At 46.0% G+C, this 21,674-nt stretch overlaps 1 protein-coding gene and 1 pseudogene across 1 annotated transcript; both read right to left on the bottom strand.

Moving 5' to 3' along the window:
- Window positions 1-1,301: 1,301 nt before the first annotated feature.
- Window positions 1,302-7,620, bottom strand: LOC136506753 (long chain acyl-CoA synthetase 9, chloroplastic-like; annotated as a pseudogene).
- Window positions 7,621-8,167: 547 nt separating this feature from the next.
- On the bottom strand, window positions 8,168-21,674 carry LOC136507867 (chaperone protein dnaJ GFA2, mitochondrial-like). Its single transcript, XM_066502464.1, has 18 exons — window positions 21,552-21,674; window positions 21,397-21,472; window positions 21,261-21,311; window positions 20,054-20,145; window positions 18,500-18,583; window positions 18,368-18,406; window positions 18,034-18,129; window positions 17,456-17,494; window positions 17,285-17,372; window positions 17,116-17,180; window positions 11,236-11,310; window positions 10,901-10,973; window positions 10,257-10,348; window positions 10,075-10,146; window positions 9,004-9,060; window positions 8,835-8,883; window positions 8,589-8,655; window positions 8,168-8,501 (listed from the first exon to the last, which is right to left on the bottom strand). Exons 1-18 carry the CDS (start codon window positions 21,603-21,605, stop codon window positions 8,411-8,413), a joined length of 1,260 nt encoding a protein of 419 aa, XP_066358561.1. The 5' UTR covers window positions 21,606-21,674; the 3' UTR covers window positions 8,168-8,410.

Here is a 21,674-nt window from a genome sequence, read left to right as displayed (position 1 = left end):
TTCTCTCTCTCTCTCTCTTTAAAAAAAAAAGGACTTCTTGCCCTGTTCTAGGTCGAAGTCGCCTCTTCTCCAGCGCACCCTTGCCACACCTCACGGCTTCTAGGCTGGCAAGAGCTACTCCTGGCCGGCGTGAGACTGCCCTGGACCGTTGCTATGGCCGACCGGTGCATGGGAGGTAGCGGCATGGCGATTGTAGACCCTGATCTTAAGCTGCTATTCCTGGCTACGGCTTCTGTTGATACCGGTTGTGACCTAGCATGTCTAAGAACAACTCTAAAAGCATCTTTATATCCTTCATAGTTGATAGAATTGGAGATTTTGGTGAAAAAAAAAACACTTTCCAATAGATTCTTTAATTATATCTCCGAATATTAATCCTCTCTTCTGGATTTTTTCGCTAGCTAAAGATAGAGAGCGGAGATGGCTCTATAGAGTGCGTATAAGATATAGAAAAGTTGTTAGAGCGTGTAAAGATGAGGGCAACGATTTTTATTCAATGACTCTCCAAAAGATGATTTAGAGAGTGAGTTTAAAAAAATCTTTGGAGATGATAAGTGAACCCACAGATCAAGCAGATTCAATCGCTAAACCCCACAAATTCAAAAGCTTAGGATCAAAAAGTTGAGAATTCAAAATTTTATAGGAACAAAAAATTGGTAACGGTTGGTCCACAGCAAATCTTTTGCTCCTTTCTCTTTCTGGTCGGTTTGGCAAAATCAGGTTTTTGGTAATTGTTTATATGGAATTTTTTGGAGATGCTCTTATTCTCTCTTCTTCACATCCATGTGTATTTTGTCCACAACGTCAAATATGAAATATGATTCATGTGATTGGAATGAGCGAAGCAGGTGTGTGTATCCTTCATATGCGCAGATTATTGAATTAGCAAACAGAGAACTTTAGTGAAGTTCAGTATATCTTTCCCGCAAGCAAAATACACGTTGCAATCTTATTGTTTCCATTTCAATGTCAAAAAATCTACTATTGGCATCCCTCTTTAGCCTGTGTGCAAAGGCTTCTGCTCGGCAATGGGAGACAATCAGAGAAGCCGATTTTGACTTTTGAGATGCCTATTCCAAATGCCACCGGCACCAATCGTACATTCAGATGCGGAACTTCATTGAACTGGTGTAATTGTCCTGACAGGGTCAGATAACAAACCGCAGTCAGGGAACCGACAGTTTTTTCCATACGATTCGGTTGACCAGTGTTTAACAACTCGGCTCAAGAAAAACTGGAGAAAGACGCCGTACCATTTTATAGACAACAATACCGATAGTTATCTCAAGATAAGAGATGAACAAGTGCAATAAGAATTCAAAGCCACTTTATTCTAAATACATAGGAACCATCACATTAGGCTACCTCAGTGTGTTTTTGAAAGAGAAGGATTGCGTCTCGGCATCAAGAGAAGCCATAACTCAAAACTTTAAGATTTATTATCTCCTCTAGCTTTACACAAAAAAAAAAAACATAATCCCTAAAGATCGATAAACGATATCAATATCATAGCTTTCATCGTAACATTATATTGACACTCATTTCCACACTAAACGTATCAAAAAGAGTAGTAGAACCATCATGCGTACAGCTGAGCCAGATCATTGTCATACGTCTTCCTGATCACCTCCCTCTTAAGCTTGAGGGCAGCAGTGACGAGTCCCGACTCGGGGGTCCATGGCTCTGGTATCAACTTGATTTTGGCTGGTATCTCAAATTTCTCAAGTCGTGCTTGCTTTGCAGCCTGGAAAATAACAAGTGCATGTAAGCGCATCGAGTGCAGTCAAATTATTGTCTTAACGGTACACAGGATTTGTCTTGCTTGACATGCTTGCAACTTTCAGCTTGCGTGTCAGCATGCACATGGAAAAGGAAGAGAAAACCTTCCCAAGGATATCAACGTATATGAGACAACACAATCCTAGTTACCTTATTTCAAATGTAGGAACATCTATGCCTTAGTACTTTTTGCTTAAAAGAAATAAATACCACCACTGCTTATGAAACACACTCGGCAGTGCTATTGGCCTTTGTGAAATTATAACTAATAAAAACTCTATGAATGAATATGTTTTATGTTGTGCTAGGTGACTGTTTATCGTCTTATTGCCATATTTATATTGTCAGTTAAAATTAGAAAAAACACTTCTGCGAGGCCAGCCTGTAACAGTAATCAAGCATTGTGTAGGATGAACAGTTTATTTTCTTTCAAGCACTGTTTAATTTCTTTCGAAAACACTAGAAAATAGTTTCCTATTGCCATATTTATGGAAAAATGAAAGCATGGTTGAGTGAAAGATCAATGGATGCTAAACCCTTTTCTTTCATACAAAGTCACTTGCTATAAGCATTGAGTAAGGTATGAATGTGTGGTGATCCAACACAGTAAAGCAAACAGATGTTGACAGGTGAACAGAAAACACAAACCTTCGCTAAAGATCCAAGCACTTCTTTAACAGCCTCTGGCTTCTGGCACAAATCTGAGAAATCACTGTATTTAATTCCTTGCTGTGAAGCCCAGCTTTCCAGCTCAATGTGTGCAGCTACCACAAGCGCAACACAGTAATTGTGGAAAGGATCAGCATGGATCATAATGTTCTCCACATATGGGCTCACAATCAAAGCAGCCTCTACCTGTCATCACCTAACAAGTTAAGCAGTGAAATCAGCCAGTTGGACCAGAATAAGAATATTGCATACCTTCCCGAGGGATACATATTCACCATGCTGAAGCTTCACAATATCTTTCTTACGGTCAATGATTTCAAGGCAGCCATCTGGATGGAATCGTCCAATGTCACCAGAATAGAACCATCGCATACCTTTTTCGTCATCCTTCACATGATATATGAGGTGTATGGTTATGGTTACAGAAATTGTGAAGAAGTTATAGTTCGATGCATGAAGTAATCTAATGAATATATTAGTAAGAGAACAACATACCTTGTACACTTCATTTGTTTTAGCTTCATTCTTGAAATAGCCTTTAGTTACATTCGGACCCCCAATGACTATTTCTCCCCGAGGCATTGGTAAATCAGTAGTCAAGTATCCACCCTCAGGCCAGTCGATCAACTAAAAATACAGTGGCCGATATGTCAGGAAGTCAGGAACTGTGGGAGGTCAACAGTAAGTACTAAATACACTGTCACGAGAATAGATAAGATATCCCAGTGAGGAAAGAAGTTCAACAAGCCAAAAAAAAAATCTAAGCAGGTGCATGTAAATAATCTTGAAGCTAAGAACAACCAATAACATAGGAAGATTTTCAATATAAAAACATTGTTAGGCATAAAAAAAATACAAAATAGATCCACACAAATAACATCAGGAATATAACAGTTTTGCTACAAAATTGTATCCATCTCATTGGTACGTAGTTAAGAAATGAATCTGACCTTAATATACGAACAAGGCTAGTGGAGCACCAACACGACCAACAGATGTGTCATCATACTCCGAAAATGTCCCTCCAGCACAAGTTTCAGTCAGACCATAACCTTGCCCTATTGGAGCCCTGAAATTGCATAAGCCTTATCAATGTCAGACTGCAAATAGAGTGAGACAGTCATAATATATTTATCGTTTTAAATGCATGGAATGGGAACATAGGATTTCAAGATAATTGCCATCAAACAGAAATGAGGGCATACATAATCTTACCCAAGGCATATATTGATAAATCTCTGAGTATCTCCAGATAGAGGTGCTCCACCAGAAAGTACAAACCGAATCTTTCCTCCCAAAATAGCACGCACCTTTCCAAACACAAGCGTATCCCACAAGAGTTTCTCCAATCCCCAGGCACCAAGCCAACTTCCATTGATTGCAGCAAGCCGACGGCTATAGGCAACGTCAAACAATTGCTTTGCTATACCATCCTTTGTATCCACCTGAAGCCACAGTCAACAGAAAAGGTAGCTGTCAATAATCAACAAGGTGCACTGGACCAGAACAATGTAAAGGACAATTACCTTTTTCCTCACACCATCATGGACACGGTCAAGTATAGCAGGTACAGCAGTCATCAATGTTGGCTTTAGTGCAGAAGCATCACCTAGAGTTCCCTTTTTTATTTTACTGGATGTATCAGTCAGGGTCAAAGGTGATCCATATCCTATCGAGGCCCCAACAGCAGCCATTAGTGCCTAAAAAGCATATTTTTGCAAATGGTGAATAAAGATTATAATAAACCAATATAGTTCCTATCTTAATTGAACGACGAGCTCCTGCCCTTGTCTTTAAAAAAAATACAATATAGTGAACAGATTTGACCCATTCTGATGCCTATTGCCTATTGAAAGCTACCTCTGCTGCCAACTCAAGAATGTGTGCAAGTGGGAGGTAGGCCAAGTATATATCTTTACTGCCAAGTACAGGCACAATGGTCATAACTGCTGAGAGTGTAGCCAGGACGTTGCGGTGGGTCATCATAACTCCCTATAAACAATTGAGATACATGTCAGTTCAACCGCAGAGATATAATTAGAGAATTCCACTTCACTTTTTATTTGTCCGTATAAGGCTAGTTTCAGTGGGAGTTTCATGTCCCAGTTTCCAAGACTTCTCTGTGTTGGAAACACTGTATGAAACTCATTTCATCCCATGAAAATATATATTATGTCATGTCAGCTTATTTAATGCCATGAAACCTCCACTCGAGACTGGCCTAAGAAGCAACTCCCTACCTGAATTCTAGTAAGCAAGGAAAAAAAATGCAGTGGACAGAACAACAAAAAAAGAACCAGGATGTATAAAGCAAACCTTGGGCAATCCGGTGCTACCACTTGTGTACATTATCACCGCAACATCGGAAGGGAGAGGCATGTTTGCTTCAACAGGTGCTTCAGCTCCTAACCTAATTACTCCCTCAAATGACTCAACTATCCAGCTAGTGCAGTTTTGAGCTGAAGAAACTTCAGCTGAGATGCCTTCCTCATTGATATAGACAACACGCTTGACAGTATCAAGTTGCCCACTTATATCAATCAACTTTTTTAGTTCTTTCTGACCACAAACTACAGTAGTGACCTCAGTCTGGAAAGCAAAAAGGATGAATTAGTTAAAAAGAGAAGCATATAAATAGCAGACAGGTGTTGATTACTTTAAGCATAGGTGTCAGGAATGATTAAATGCAACTGGTACATTCTATTAAAAAAATGCAACTGCCGATTAATTGTCTCTGTCTATAAGTGAAATGCTACTAATGGTACAGATTGATTTTGTCTTGAACTCTTGATAAACCAAGAAAAGCAGATCACATGAAAACATAACAAGCAGGGACAGCATGAGATACAACTATAGAAGTGACAGAACTGACCTCATTTAGTGAGTGACACAATGCTTCCTCACCCAATGAGGCATAGATGGTGACAACTGTAATGTTTTGTCTGAAGCATGCCTTGCAAATGGAAGAGGAAAAAGTAACTCAGAATTTTAGTGTGCGAGGATTCAATGTAACACAATATGAAGAAGATGGTAAATGAAGACAAGCAAGAAAAAAGGGAACCAAAGTGAAAGGATGTTTAAAGAAACAATTTTCTAAAAATATGCAGCATGCAAACTGTTCCTGGTGACCTATGCTCATCAGGTTATATATCTTTCCATGGCAAAGCATTTATCATCAATAAGAACATAACATCATTTAATATGAATGTTCTGCTATGAAGACTCCTGTCTGCATATAATTGTATAAAATGGCAAACACTGCCCAGCGAAATATACATTTGCATGACTTTCTGACTTACATCAGAATGCTAGTGGGAAGAATAAGTGGTGTAAGAAATCATCTACAAGCTGAATAACAATTCAGCATGTAGATATTTTAACACAAGTCTTAGCGGTGCATGTCACCTAGTAACCTACAACTACCAGTAATCCTGTCTGGGGAACTCAGCAGTTGCACAGTCCATGCATTGTTTCACACTCCAAATGTACTTCTGCATTATTACAGATATGAAGTGGCTGGTGGCTTCAATTTACTGAAGTTAAGAAACAGGTGGCAATAACATGCATGTGAATAGAAACAAAGGTTGGTCTACAACTCTATATGTAGACTGACAGGAGAAAAAAAGAAAAAAAAAGAATACCTGCAACGCAATCTGCCACTCGGCCCGTGTCTCAGCAAAAATAGCAACACGTTCATTCTTCTGGTGACCTACTCGAATTAGTCCAGATGAGAAGCTGCAAACGCTCTTGAAGCACTCTGCATAACACTTCCACTCGTGCTCGCCCAGATGCAACTTCTCAAATGATCTCCCGCCAGGTGCTGCTTCAGTTTCCCTTGAAATGAGCTTCCTGGTGCCAAGGAGTGGCATGTAGACATACTCTTTGCAAGATTGCTCAAACAGCTCTGCAAGTGTGGACACCCCCTCCCAGTGTGTCTCAACAGGCTGCTCAAATCGATAGTTACGGACTGCATATCCAGGCTCCCCACCAACCTCGACTGGCACTCCCCTCTTCCTTTCGGCCTTTCTCATCTTGCGGAGCAGCAGGGAGACAGCGATGGGGACAAGAATCCCAACAAAGTAAGGATTCATAATTCTGCAGCGGTGGTGAACCTTGTAGCTATACTTGCTTGCAGGAGGTGAACTAACAGATCCACATGCCCTGAGGCGAAAACCTGCAGATAAGTACTACCATGAGTAGAAGTTTTGAAGGTTTCAGGTCTAGATTGCAATATCAAAGTGACTTTGTAAAGAAGAGACTGCACAATTAATCCTGCTATCTGACCTGGTCCATTGAGCAGTGCAAGCGCAACCACTCCACTTATGGACAGAAAAAGGACCAATTGATTTTACACCATTCTGACCAATCCGGTCAAGTAGTACAGTCTGTATAGCTATCCATTTTTACCTTCTAATACAGCCTTCCCGTGTATGCATTTAATACTCCCATTGTCATTACAGAATTGAACTTAGCACAAACATCCCTCCTGCTTGGTTACGGGTTACCCAAAAGTGTTTTTTTTTTACAACAGGGTTACCCAAAAGTTAGTGGGCAGTAATAAAAGTTACTGGACAACTTTTTCCAAAAAAAAGAAAAGAAAATTTGTTGGAATGATGCTATTTTCAGAAAAAAAAAATGTTGGAGGCTAGTGGAACAAGCCTTTCTCAAAGTACTTCAGAAGTGCTAGATCACCGACTATAGCGCATACGTATTTGTTTTCCCTCCTCCATCTCCTCCACTCCCAATTTTTTTTATTTAATAACTGTATCAGCTCATGCATCGCATGCTAATTCAGTAGCAATTTCTGAGAGAATTACACAGCCACAAGCACAGTAAACACGGAAAACTCACACAGAGCACTAGTGACGAGTAATGGGACCCCGCGAGTTCCCCCGGCAGTGATTCAGATCGCGCCCAGGCCGCCGTCACTACCCCCAACCGGCAAACCCCCCTCCACCTGGAGACCACACTTCCACACCTCGACGACAACAATGAGAGAGGGGTAGGGAGCGAGCGGCGGCACCGTACCTTCCGAGGGACGACGGCGGGGGGACGCACGGGCGGGGCCGGGGCGGCGGCGGAGCCAGTCACCGAGGTTTCGCCTCGTCACACGTTACGGTTTGGTTCTCTCGCCACTTATGTCGCTCTCGCCGCCTGCTTGCGGTTGCGGCTGCTGCTGGCTTTCCGCCCCGTCAGGCCAGGCCCCACCGAATCCAATCCCTTCCTTAGGATAAGCGGGCTAAGGCCCGGCCCGAAATCATAATTAATGGGCTGCATTTTGCAGTCCGCTTTGCCACTTTTCCTACTTTGTTGCTTCTGCTGGCCCGAAAGCCTAAATAATGGGCCGCATTTTGCAGTCCGCTTTGCCACTTTTCCCACTTTTGTTGCTTCTGCTGCCCCGTTCACTCGTACACCAGTACACATGTACGCTATAAAAAAACAGTACACCAAATGTATGATATACTCAACCGACGGCATTCGTATACAAATAAAAAACACTTAATTCGCTGTTATGATGTCTTTAACTAACAGTTACACTAGTGATACATAATTTTGATGACACAAAATTGATGCCATTACATTCATATCCAAATCAAAAACACTTTCTCGTGGCGATATTCATCCTTTCTCTTCATACTTAGCACACAACCCCACACTTGGCAAACCTTCCATGGATTCTACAAAAGGGGAAAATGCCTCGCTATCTTTGCTGTTCTAGTTCCTCATAAAATTGATAGATTGCTATATAAAAACATCGAACATGATACAGTAATTTAGCGCGTAATGTATACATTATACACTGGGTCGATGCTACATAAGGGTCAAATGTTACAATAAGCTTTTGGTGCCTACAGCACCTTATAGCGGGTTGGGGCCTTATGGGCATCAAACTTTTTTGGAAAAATTGGGGGGCATCAAACTAATGGGGTGCTATAACCAAAGAATGGTTGCACCAAAATTTTCATCCGGAGGCAGCCGCAAGTCTTTCTCGGTCTGTGCACTCCTCTTTATCGAACTCCTCTATCAACTCCCGTTGCCGTTGTGTCACCTCCCTGAAAACAGGAAAATTATCGTGATTACCTTAATCCTTTTGCTGAATAAAATAGAAATGAAGATCTGCTGCAGGCGAAGAGGCATACGTCGGAACCCTGATATTGAAGTGAACATACTGATTCCCAAACACTGACGAGTTCCTCGCTTTTATTCCTGAAATGTATAATATGTTAATTACAATACTATCAATTCAACAAAAGAATAGAAAAATTAATATTCACTGTCCAATATCTTCTCGTTCAACAGTTACCAAGGGGCAAAAGGCCAGAGTGAATGATGAACTAATTAAAGAATCCATTAAAAAGGGTTTTATGGTAACTCCAGTAACCAACCTTTGCCCCGGAGGACGACCTTCTCTCCTGGCTGGGTACCTTGGCGAACCTGGACAAATAATATGACAAACAAGGCAATCATTAGGACATCAACAGAACCATCCTGAACTGACTGACAAGCATCATGTAGCAAGAATTTGAAACTTTGAATGAAGTGAAGAACACATACCTTGACTGTAACATTTCCAGTGAGGGTTGGTACCGTGACAGTTCCACCTAGGACAGCCTGTAAATGAAGAAGTTTTATTGATTTCGAATTTAGCTTCTCATCATCCAAGAAAAAGGATTATTTAGACAAACAATATTCCAAAGAGCACACCAAAGTCCACACTCAAGAACATTGTCATGCATGCATATGTGCGCACAATCAAGGTCCTTTCCACCATTGAACTAGGATCACACCCACGCCCGCCTATCACTATCACACCTTGTCCTATATGGATACAAACCTCTGACCAACAGACCTACATGCTCGCTCCTTCCAACACAGTGATCTGGACTAGTGCACACTCAACATTGCCCATACCCGGTGCTTGCCCATGACAGTGACCTACACCCTGCCTGGCCATGCCTACTTGCACTTGCTGCCACCCTACTCACACGTTGCTCCAGTGATGCCCATTTACCGTTAACATATCTATGGTGACCACTACAGATCAAGAGTGATGATGTGACATAGCATTCAGAAGAGTCAGGGGAGGCTTGAGCAGAGCAGGTGCGAAACGAGAAATTTTGATGACATCCAATTCATGAGCCTTTCAAGATTTGATAAGGCCAGTGGGTCAGATAGCAGATCTGGCCAGTTAGCACCAGAGAGAACCTGTGAATCGAAAATTCAGATTGAGGGAAAGTGAGGGGGATGGAGAAAAGAGGAGGAAACCAAACATATGTGCAAAAATAGATCTCTCAGGTGTGGGAGGTAATTTCTTGGATTCGATGGATGGGGTCACGAGGGCAAAAGGCATCCAAGCACTTTGTTCATTCTGACTGCATACCTTTTGTCAATTTCTCTCTTCAGAAAAGATGTCTTAAGATGATTAAATCTTAGCTCAAATCAGGATACTTCCATCACAAACTATGTGATCATCATACAAAAGAAAGCAGGATTGCTAAAATGTGCTGCTAGTAAGATGAAAATGTATGTTTGCATTTTATTGGAAACAAAGATGAAAATGGCATAGCATGGACATGTACCTTGATCAGAACACTTACTGAAAGAAAAAATAAGAGAAAGACTAACCTGAGCAATGCTTAAAACAGAATCAACATGCACATGGTTGCCTTCTCTTCGAAAGATAGGGTCCTCTCTGACCTGTGATAGGAAATGAAAATGAATTTCATTTTATACTTCCATGAGACCTTGCATAGTACTGACTAAATTGAGGGCACGAGCGGCATTCACAGCAAAAAAAGAAATTAAACCTTGATAGTAACATAAAGGTCACCAGGCTTATTGCGTTCAACATCTGCACCACCCTTACCAAAAACCTTCATGGTGTCATTATCGTCAATTCCTGAAAAAAACGCTTCAGTTATAATGTACCCAAAGTCCTGTCCACAATAAACACTTGAGATTGCATGATTGTAGGAAAGAGTAAAATGTTAATGGAACAGGCAGAAATGCAGAATGATTCAGTAGAACCATATTTTATAATAGAGCAGCTAGATGATTTGACTTGAATATTAACTTTCTTAACTTAGCAGTGCATGGAAAGTGATGTCTGAGTTATAACAAGTACACCAGTTGGAAATGCTTATAACACCACAAGTTTACACTTCACAGCATTCAAAAAAAATTCTCAAACTACGCAGGAGAATTCACAGCATTCAAATCACCAGTAGAAAGAAAGAAATACACACTGTTTTGCATATTGAACAGAAAATTCCGAATTGTGTGATAAGACGTATTACCTCCATTCCAAATTATAGGTCGTTTGGAACATAGTGTATATATCTAGGTGCATAGCAAAATCTAAGTACCTACAGAGCCAAAACAGCCTATAATTTGGATGGAGGAAGTTCATCTCAAGTATATACATATATCAGTAAAGAAAATTCCTCCTTACCTGCCGCTATGTCTAGCTTGACTGACATTTTCCCCTTCACTACCTGTTCTCCTTTGCAAGTCTTGCAAAAACTCTACAAACCAATTTTGAAAAGCAAAGAAGTTAGGCCAACAAAAATGAAAAATCATCACCAGTGACAAACCATATAGATATATTCTATAAAATGCTGGCAGATCCCCCCCCCCCCCCCCCCCCCCCCCCTTAAAGAACTAAGTGCACTCAATGCAACGACCATAGCCAATGATGAATTGGATTCTATGTTCAACTTACTGTGGAATGTAACATCAGAAAAACAAAATTAACAGGAATATGTTATTGAAACAGAAAAAGTGCACCTTGACAATTTTTCCGCTCCCACTGCACAGGGAGCAAGTACATTCAACAGTAAATATACCCTTCTGCATGTATATCTGCATTCATGACAAGATTTTGAAGGTCAGAGTAGTCCCACTTATCCAATGTAGTTGTCTTTGGAGCTCCAAGAACAAGACGGAACAAGGAAACAATTAATGCTTTTTGTTCCAGGGCGTTTGGTGAACATATTGTTATGACCGGTATACAGTACAAGAGGCGCAACCGGTCAAATAGTGGCTGAATAGGCCCGTTTAGTTATTGTTTTCAGTGAATTAATATTTACCTAGTAGCTTGACGGTTATTTCGTAAAAGGATATTTTAGAGTATAAATTATTGTAATTGGGATTATTGAGAATTAAGCAGAAACAATCTTAATTGTTTCCGGCTTCCTCAGGGAGCCGGGATTTGCCCTAGCCGCCCCCTGTCATCTTCCCACGCCTGCAACCTCGCGACGGCGCCCAGCCGCCGGCAGCGAGGCCCCAAGCCGGCTCTTCCTCCCTCACACCCATACAAGCTTCGCAACGTTGCTGGTAGGATCAGGAATCCTATCAACCTGGTATCAGAGATGTCAGGTTCTCCTCCACTTCCTCCGCTGCCGCAGTCCAGTTTCCCACCAATCCCTCCGCTGCCGCCGTCCTCTTCCTCCGCCGTGTCGGCGGTATCCTCTGCGGCCGCATCCCCCGCGTCCTCGGGTGCCCGGCCCATTACGCTGGACTCCCTCGCCGAGGTCGTCGCCGAGATGTCGGCGAATATGGCCCTGATGAACCGGAGTATCGCGGCGCTGCAGGCCGCCTGGACGGGGCTCACGCAGCAACAGCCTCCGCCAGCGTCATTGCCTCCACCACCCCCGCCGCAACCCACCCTTCCCACGCCGTCCGCCGCGCCCGCCGATCACTCCGCGGCGGTGCCGTCCGTGAGTCTTCCGGTGCTTCCGAGCACGGGACTCCCCCTCCACATGCTCCCGTGGCCGCCATCGCCGTCACCAATCCCGTCATGGGCGATGGCGGGTTCAGTAGCCGCTCCGGTCTACACCATGGCCACCTACACGTCGACGGCGCCACCACTGCATGCCTCTGCGGGTGGGGATGTGTCCCTGCCTCTCACCCCCGGCGTCTTCTACGGTGACGCTGCGGGTAACCTCTACTACAGAGGCGCCCCATCCTCGGCTGCGCTTCCCTCGGGGAACGACGCAGCAGTGGCTATCGCCATGGAGGGTGGCGCTCCCGCCGCCGCAGCTGTCCAAGGAGCACACGCGCCCCCGCGTTTCTACAAGCTGGAGTTTCCGACGTTTGATGGCAGCGCCGACCCCCTCAATTGGTTGAACCACTGCGATCAATTCTTCCACGGCCAGCAAACCCTGGACTCGGACCGGACCTGGCTCGCCTCGTACCACCTCCGCGGAGACGCCCAGACATGGTACTACGCGCTGGAGCAGGATGAAGGCATGCCAGCTTGGGATCGTTTTCGCGCCTTGTGCCAACTCCGCTTCGGGCCCCCAACGCAGGTCACACGCCTCGCTCAACTCGCGCGTCTGCCCTTCACTTCCTCGGTACAGGAGTACTCCAACCGCTACAACGCGGTTCTCTGCCACGCGCGTGATTTGAACCCGCGGCGGAAGGCCGAGCTCTACGTCGGCGGTCTTCCGGAGCACATCAAGGTGGACGTCGAGCTGCAGCACCCGCCTGACCTGCAGACCGCGATGTACCTCGCGCGGGCCTTTGAGCGCCGCGCGGCGGCCTTCATGCCGGCGCAGCAGCCACAGCAGCGGGGTGGGCGAACACCACCACGGCCGTCCATTGCAGCACCAGCAACGGGAGGGGCTCCTGCCACCCAGCCGTCGGGCCTGTCTCCTGCGGCCACCGGTCAGCCGCGCTTTCGGCGTATGACTCCGGCGGAACAATTGGAGCGGCGACGCCAGGGTCTCTGCTTCAATTGTAACGAGCAGTATGCGCGAGGACACGTGTGCAAGCGCCTGTTCTACCTCGAGACCGTCGACGAGTACGCGACCGCAGAAGACGAAGGGGCTGTGCCACCGGAGGATTCGGCTACTCCGGCAGAGGAGCCTACAGCTAATGCCCTAGTTGTCTCGATGTATGCTCTCGCAGGGATTCGAACGGAGAACACAATGCTCCTGCCTGTGTCGCTGAAGGGCGAACGACTCCTCGCCTTGCTGGACACCGGGTCCACGCATACGTTCCTCCAGGGCCACGTGATGCGCCGTTTGGGGCTCTCTTCCTCTGGCGCCGCGCACCTCCATGTCACCGTCGCCAGCGGGGAGCGCCTGCCGTGCGAGGAGATCGGCCGCGACGTTCCACTCTCCATCGGTGGCGCGTCGTACCCTGTCACCTGCGTCGGCCTCGCGTTGGGCTGCTTCGACTTCATCCTCGGCGTCGACTTCTTGCGCACCTTGGGGCCCCTCACCTGGGACTTCGACGCCCACACTGTGTCCTTCCAGCGGGGCAACCAACGCATTACTTGGCAGTGCGAGGGCTCTCCACCGGCACCTCAGCACCTGCTGGCCGCGGACGCAGCCGACCAGCCTCGGCCCTTGCTGGACAGACTCCTAAAGCAGCACGCCGCTGTCTTTGAGGAGCCGCGTGGCTTGCCGCCCGTGCGGCCATACGACCATCGGATCCATCTCCTTCCTGGCACGGCACCTGTGGCGGTCAGGCCGTACCGGTATCCACAGCTGCAGAAGGATGAGCTCGAGCGTCAATGCGCCATCATGCTGGAACAGGGCATCATCCGGCCCTCTACGTCCCCGTTCTCTGCCCCTGTCCTTCTGGTCAAGAAGGCGGACGCCTCCTGGCGCTTCTGCATCGACTACAGGGCTCTCAACGACAAAACATCAAAGGACAAGTTCCCGATTCCGGTGGTCGATGAGCTTCTCGATGAACTCCACGGCGCCAAGTACTTCACCAAGCTTGACCTCCGTTCGGGCAATCATCAGGTGCGCATGCACCCTGAGGACATTGCCAAGACTGCGTTCCGCACTCACCAGGGGCACTTCGAGTTCCTGGTCATGCCGTTTGGCCTCTGCAATGCGCCGGCAACCTTCCAGACGCTGATGAACGACGTCCTTCGTCCATTCCTCCGCAGGTTTGTGCTGGTTTTCTTTGATGACATCCTCATCTACAGCACCTCGTGGGCAGCACACCTCCAGCACGTCGGCCTCGTCCTCGGCGCCCTTCGCGCGCATGGTCTCTTTCTCAAGAAGTCCAAGCGCTCCTTCGGCGCCTCCTCCGTGGCCTACTTGGGCCACGTCATCTCCAAAGACGGCGTCGCCATGGACAGCGACAAGGTGGAGGCGGTCGCAGCTTGGCCGGCCCCCCGCTCACCCCGCGGCGTTCGGGGCTTCTTGGGGCTGGCCGGCTACTACAAAAAGTTCATTAAGGACTTCGGTTCTATCGCTGCGCCCCTCACACGTCTCCTGCGCAAGGAGGCGTTCGCCTGGGATGAGGCGGCTGACGAGGCGTTCTCCAGCCTCAAGCGCGCTTTATCATCGGCGCATGTGTTGCAGATGCCGGACTTTGATCGCCAGTTCGTGGTCGACTGCGACGCCTCCGGTTCCGGCTTCGGCGCGGTGCTGCACCAGGGGGCAGGTCCCCTGGCCTTCTTCAGTCGGCCCTTCGCTGCCCGTCACATCAAGCTGGCGGCTTACGAGCGCGAGCTCATCGGCTTGGTCCAGGCTGTGCGCCATTGGCGGCCGTACCTCTGGGGCCGCCGCTTCCTCGTCCACACCGACCACTACAGCTTGAAGTTCCTCCTCGATCAGCGGCTGTCCACTGTTCCTCAACATCAGTGGCTCAGCAAGTTGTTCGGGTTCGACTTCACCGTCGAGTACCGGCCGGGTCGCCTCAACACCGCCGCCGATGCGCTCTCCCGCCGTGACGAGGACGGCCCCACGGCGATGGCCGTGTCCGGGCCCTCCTTCCGCCTCTACGACGACATCAGGGCGGCCTTGGCGCTGGACCAGGAGGCCAGTGACCTCCTCCAGCAGCTGACCAGCAGGGCGCTGGATGCTCCGTGGCGCGCTGCGGACGGTCTGCTGCTCCACGGCAAGCGTGTCTTCATCCCGGCACATGGCGACCTACGTCCCCAGGTGGTGGCGCTGGCACACAAGGCCGGCCATGAGGGCATACAGAAGACCCTTGTTCGTCTCCGCCAAGACTTCTACTTCCTAGGTGACCGCGCACTGGTGCAGGACTACGTCCGCTCTTGCGACACGTGCCAGCGGAACAAGACGCCGACAACGCACCCAGCAGGGTTGCTCCAGCCCCTGGATGTTCCATCGCAGGTGTGGGTGGACATCTCTATGGACTTCGTCGATGGCCTTCCCAAGGTGCATGGCAAATCGGTAATCCTAACGGTGGTTGATCGGTTCTCCAAGTACGCGCACTTCATCGCCCTCAGCCACCCCTACACGGCTGCGTCGGTGGCGCGTGCATTCTTCGATGGCATTGTGCGCCTCCACGGCTTCCCCACCTCCATCGTCAGCGACCGGGACCCCGTCTTCACCAGCAATTTGTGGCGTGATCTCTTTAAGCTTTCAGGCGTGAAGCAGCGCTTGAGTACGGCATTCCATCCACAGACGGATGGGCAGTCCGAGGTGGTCAACCGGATCATCGTGATGTACCTGCGCTGCGTCACCGGGGATCGTCCTCGCTCCTGGGTCGACTGGCTTTCTTGGGCGGAGTACTGCTACAACACGTCCTTCCAGACGGCGCTCCGGGCAACGCCGTTCGAGGTGGTCTATGGCCGCCCCCCACCGCCCCTCCTTCCGCTCCAGCATGGGGCGGCTCAGACTCAGGCGGCTGACACTATGCTTCGCGATCGCGACGCATTCCTGGAGGAGGTCCGGGAGCGTCTCCTTCAGGCACAGCAGTACGCCAAGCGATACTATGACGAGCATCATCGCGACGTGTCCTTCGCGGTGGGTGCCTGGGTGCTGCTGCGCCTCCTCCACCGTCCTATGCAGGTCCTCGTCGCGCACTCGAAGGGCAAGCTCCGGCCACGCTACGCTAGGCCATTCATGGTGCTCGAGCGCATCGGGCCGATGGCCTACCGTCTCCAACTTCCTGCCGGCGCTCGTCTTCATGACGTATTCCATGTCAGTCAACTCAAGGCTTACACGGGTGCTCCCCCGGATGCTCCAGTTCCTCTTCCGCCGGTGCAGGATGGCCGCCTTCTTCCAACGCCTGAGCGGGTGCTGCGCGCTCAACTCCGTCACGGCGAGTGGCGCGTTCTTGTCCAGTGGCAGGGGCTTCCAGTGGATGATGCGACATGGGAGCCGCTGGCAGAATTCAAGGAGCAATATCCTGAGGTCCAGCTCGAGGACGAGCTGTTTGCCGAGGAGGGGAGAGATGTTATGACCGGTATACAGTACAAGAGGCGCAACCGGTCCAATAGTGGTTGAATAGGCCCGTTTAGTTATTGTTTTCAGTGAATTAATATTTACCTAGTAGCTTGAGGGTTATTTCGTAAAAGGATATTTTAGAGTATAAATTATTGTAATTGGGATTATTGAGAATTAAGCAGAAACAATCTTAATTGTTTCCGGCTTCCTCAGGGAGCCGGGATTTGCCCTAGCCGCCCCCTGTCATCTTCCCACGCCTGCAACCTCGCGACGGCGCCCAGCCGCCGGCAGCGAGGCCCCAAGCCGGCTCTTCCTCCCTCACACCCATACAAGCTTCGCAACGTTGCTGGTAGGATCAGGAATCCTATCAATATTGCTTTGAATAACTAAAACAACAAGTATTTGCAAAGGAAATCAACTTGCTAAAATGCTGTCTACTATTTAGTGGAGTTTGTTATCTGTAAGAAACATGCCATGTAAAAATATGTTGCCAAAGGATACATACCACACCAGAGCCTCGACATGTTTTACATGTTTTAGGCACAGTTCCAGGGGGAACACCACTTCCATCTGCAATAAATAAATAAATTAGAAGCTCATGACATACAACGAAGCACAAATGGGTAAGAATGTCAACAGAATAAATAATTAAATATACAAGCAACATCACATACTGCAAGTTCCACAAAAAGTATCAGCTTCGTATGTAATTGTTTTTCTGCAACCTTGGACAGCCTCCATGAATGATAGTTCAACAGAAACCTACAGTTGGTGGGAATAAAGAAAGCAAGAATTGAATTAAATGCTCAATTAAAAGCAAACAGCTGTAGTAAAAATCAACTAACCTTGACATCTTGGCCACCTCTGTACGCATTATCAAAGATCTGTTGACATAAGAAAAAAGATATATATCAGGTATGTATGTATGTATGTATAACAATAACATATAGCTAAATACATATAGCAAGGAGTGAAACTATATACACATAAAGAGAGTTGAATAGCAAGAAGAGAAATTTGCTAGATACTGAAAAGGTACTGTTTCAAATCATGTTTAGACTGCCACCTGACATGAAAGGCCAATATGATGTTTATTTCAACATAAAAAAAAAACATTGCAGTTCATCATATGTTGTAGACAGGCCTAACAATGAAGAAAAAATAATATAACTAGATGAAATTTTACAACCTTGTAGCATGATTTTTCATGGCCACCTGCCAACAATTTATTGTTTTTGCATGCATATTTTTTTTTACAAAGGCAGCATACAAAATAATTGAGGAGAAATATCACATATTTATATTGTGAATCATAGATCTCATGCATAACTCACCAAATGGCGGGTGTATAAAAGACAGTACAGATCTATTTAGGGCATATGTATGATACATAAAATAAAACCACAAGGACAATGGTTTTTACATCGCCAAAGATGTCGCCAAATGGGTTACCCTGAGGAAAACCCGGCCCTCCAGGGTCACCACCTGATGCTTGACGCTCATATGCTTCTGGTCCAAGCTGTCAATTACATAAGCATGTTATACTAAGAATAAAATATTTTACTGTAATGGTAAAATAAGGTTTCATGAGTCATGGAAATTAATGCTACCACAAGCTAAGCAAGCTGGATTAACACAAAAAAGCACATGCTGGCCAGCTGGGTTCAGTATTAACAATATATAAATAATCTGTCTCTACGTGACTATTCCAATAACATCACAATTTTCGTTTCATTAAAAAGAGAAATGACAATAACCTGATCATATATTTCACGCTTATCATCGTCCTTCAAAACCTGACAAATGTACAGATAATATCAACATTTAGGGAAAAAAACATGTACTATGGTTCATGAAAGGTAACTACATTTTCTGCAAGAACCTCACACCTCATAGGCACGGTTAACTTCTTGAAATTTTTTTTCTGCATCAGCATCATCTTTATTAGTATCAGGATGGAACTTCTTTGCGAGCTGGAGAAGAATGATAAATTTTGTTAAAACCAAATGAATTACCAGATAACAGGAAGAAGTAGAAGAAACAGATCGATAGGAGCACAAATGGAAGAAAATACAATATGGAGAGCATGGTGCAGTAGGCATGCAAGAGACAGTTAATAAATACATAAATGATAGCAGTGCCAAATGGATCCCAAGCCACAATCTGGGTTGGGATGGAAGTAAGTTCCTATTTGTGGAACCCCAGTTGGCTGACTTTGGCCTATTCTACCAGATTCTTGAGTTATCTGTCCATCTTATCATTCAGATGTCGTCTTTTGCATTGAAACTGTTTCTGATTATACATACAGGGGAAGCAGATCATCTTAAGTTCTTGACAAGTTCAACAGAGTTTTAGTTTATGTTTCCTATACATGAGTTTTGAAATTCAAAACAGGATTAGCATGGTGAGTAAGGGACAAGTGCACCATGCAGTCAGATGCAGGGCCAGGGGAACTGATTCCGGTGCGTAAGTGCCTAACCAACTAGTTGTAGCCTTGTAGGTATTACCCAGGCAAAATAAGGTGAGCAAAAAATAGCATGAATAGAACAGGTAGTCAGATAGGTCTTGTGACAGTTGCTCAATTGAGGTTAATCATTCATGTATCGCCAATACTTCACTAACATAGCCATACTTGTATCCAATACTTTCTCTACATTACCATAGGGTTGTTTTTCAAAATCCTGTATCGCCATTACCGGTATCCCATGCCGGCGATACATAGTTAATCAGTATTAGACTAAGTAGCAGACTATAGAGGGAAGAGTACAATAGATACTGTCAGAGGCAAAGCAAAGAGCGTAAGAAAGGCAGAATAGAGAAGAAAAGATAAGAAGTAGCAGAAAAGCAGCACAAAGCAATTGAAGCAAATACGAGCATAAGAGAACTTGAAGAGATTACAGGAGGTAGAGAAGCAATAGGGGAGGAAGAGAAGTGTAGTGGGTAAAGTGCCTTGGATCTGGAGAGAGACGATAGCAACAGAAGATATGAACTTCGATTAAGAGAGAAAATTAGGCAAGAGGTGGAGGAGGCTCCGACAGAGTTTAAGGTGGAATAGATTAATCTAGTGCTTGATCTCCCAGATGAGCCGACCCTCATACATATATAGGTCAACTGCTTGACAATTCAATCAAGCCAACTAACTTATCTCTAGTAAACCTTCTCAAACTAACTCAATTAACCTTCTGATCATGTCACCTGAGACATCCGTAGGTGCGGCCATAGGCGTCCACAACAGCGAACTAAGGGCAACTATCAGCTGGAGACAATGGGGACTTAGGCCCTCAAAGCAGCAAGGTTGAGATCGAACAGTAACATTGGGGGAATAAGGAATATCCAAATATGATCCCCAAGAAGTTTAACGATGTCCAATCAATAGGCAATATCCTAACTTTGTTTCTGAAAGGAGGTGCGCATCCTAACTATGATATGTAAAAAATCCATACCGCATAATATGACTTCTTTATATCCGGTGCAGAAGCATCCTTGCTTACTCCAAGCACATCATAGAAATCCCTTGCATACACCCGCCTTGTGGCTAGCATCACAGAAACATAGAAGTTTTAATTACAGGCACTAATGTATCACAGTTAATAGGAAGCATGTCTGAAACTTAAAAAACAGTAGTAAGAAGCAACCCTAAGTGCCAACTTAGAGCACCTTGCTATCTATTTTTCTTCGTTTGCACCGGCGATATCATCGACGGTGATGGGGGACAACACAGTGCTGCCATGGCTGCGATGGATACGGTGGAGGTGAAGACTTCATCAAATTTGATTTAATTTTCTTTTCTGACATGGTCTCTCCTGTATTGGTTATTGTTTTCCTTAATATAATTCAGGTATGAGATACTCTAGGGTGTCTTTAAAAAATAGCGTCAGTAACCGCCGAAGTCAATCCTGTTACTTATTTATTTGTTGAGTTATCTTGGTACCTCAATTTTTTATAAGGAGTACCTCATGTTGTGTTTTATCTGAAGCCTACCACAACTTGCTTGGGAATAAAAGGTTTGCTGTTGTTGTTGTAGATGCATTAAACCATTTAAATTTGTGGTTTTGGGACAATCTTAAGTAATTGCATAACCATCTCAGTTAAGTATTAGCCAAGCATTCTTAGAAGCTAGTCAAAATTACGCATGAAAAATAGGAGTTCTGTTCTCTCTTTTCAGACAGAAAGGGGCAGTTATTGTTCTAAGAAAAATCACTTTCTCATTTTGTTTTTTCATTCATAGTGTTCAAACAGAAAAACATAGAAAAAAGTGTCCCTTGGTATTCAGATTCACAAAAGCTCTGCTAAATGTGCAACTATTTTCTTAGAACTCAAGTGCAAGTCAAGATCAGAAGGCCAAAGTCACCCGGGATGGCAGCTCTTAAATGAATCGGATTATTTAAATACATGGTTGTAATGGAGTTGTACACAAAAGGTAAAATTGTTGGCTCCCCGGATAGAAAGCAGAAGATAGAACTAATCTTAACCAGAACATGAGGTCTTAGTTTCAATTGTCACTACAGTATAACATCAGATTTCAACAACTATGAGGCCTGCTGTAGCAATAAACCAAACGACAACTAATTTCACAAGATGAACCACTGTGTATGGCTAAATGGAAACGTGGAATTACACTAGGGTCATCAATTTGACCGAAGTACTAACCATGGAACGACCTGCTCGGACACCACCAGCTCGGGCTCCGCCGCTCCCTCCCTGTCCAATTCACCGATAAGCAACACAGGCCTCCACGGACAATACATTCAAAAAGCATAAAAATTTTGAAGAGAAGGCGACTTACCTGGTTCAGGCAGCCGCGGCAGTGCGGTCCACGCCGAGGCGGCAGCGCCGGCGAGGTGGCGGGCGAACAACTCGCGCTGGCAACGGAGGTGAAGGGGTTAGCCGTGGAATTCGGGACTGGATGGAGAAGTGAGGAGGGGAGATGAGGGAGCTCACCGTAGAGGAAGAGTTCGCCGCGGCGGCGAGCCTGGAGGCGGCGGCGCGCGCCATGGGGGTGGAGGCGGGCGGTGACCCGGTGGGAACCCTACTTTGCAGCAGGTAGCAGGCACAGAGAGTGGG

The sequence above is a fragment of the Miscanthus floridulus genome, chromosome 15 (genome assembly GCF_019320115.1).
Source record: "Miscanthus floridulus cultivar M001 chromosome 15, ASM1932011v1, whole genome shotgun sequence".
Taxonomy (NCBI): Eukaryota; Viridiplantae; Streptophyta; class Magnoliopsida; order Poales; family Poaceae; genus Miscanthus; species Miscanthus floridulus.
Note: the sequence above shows the minus strand (reverse complement) of the source record. Positions and strands in the feature narration are given on the sequence as shown.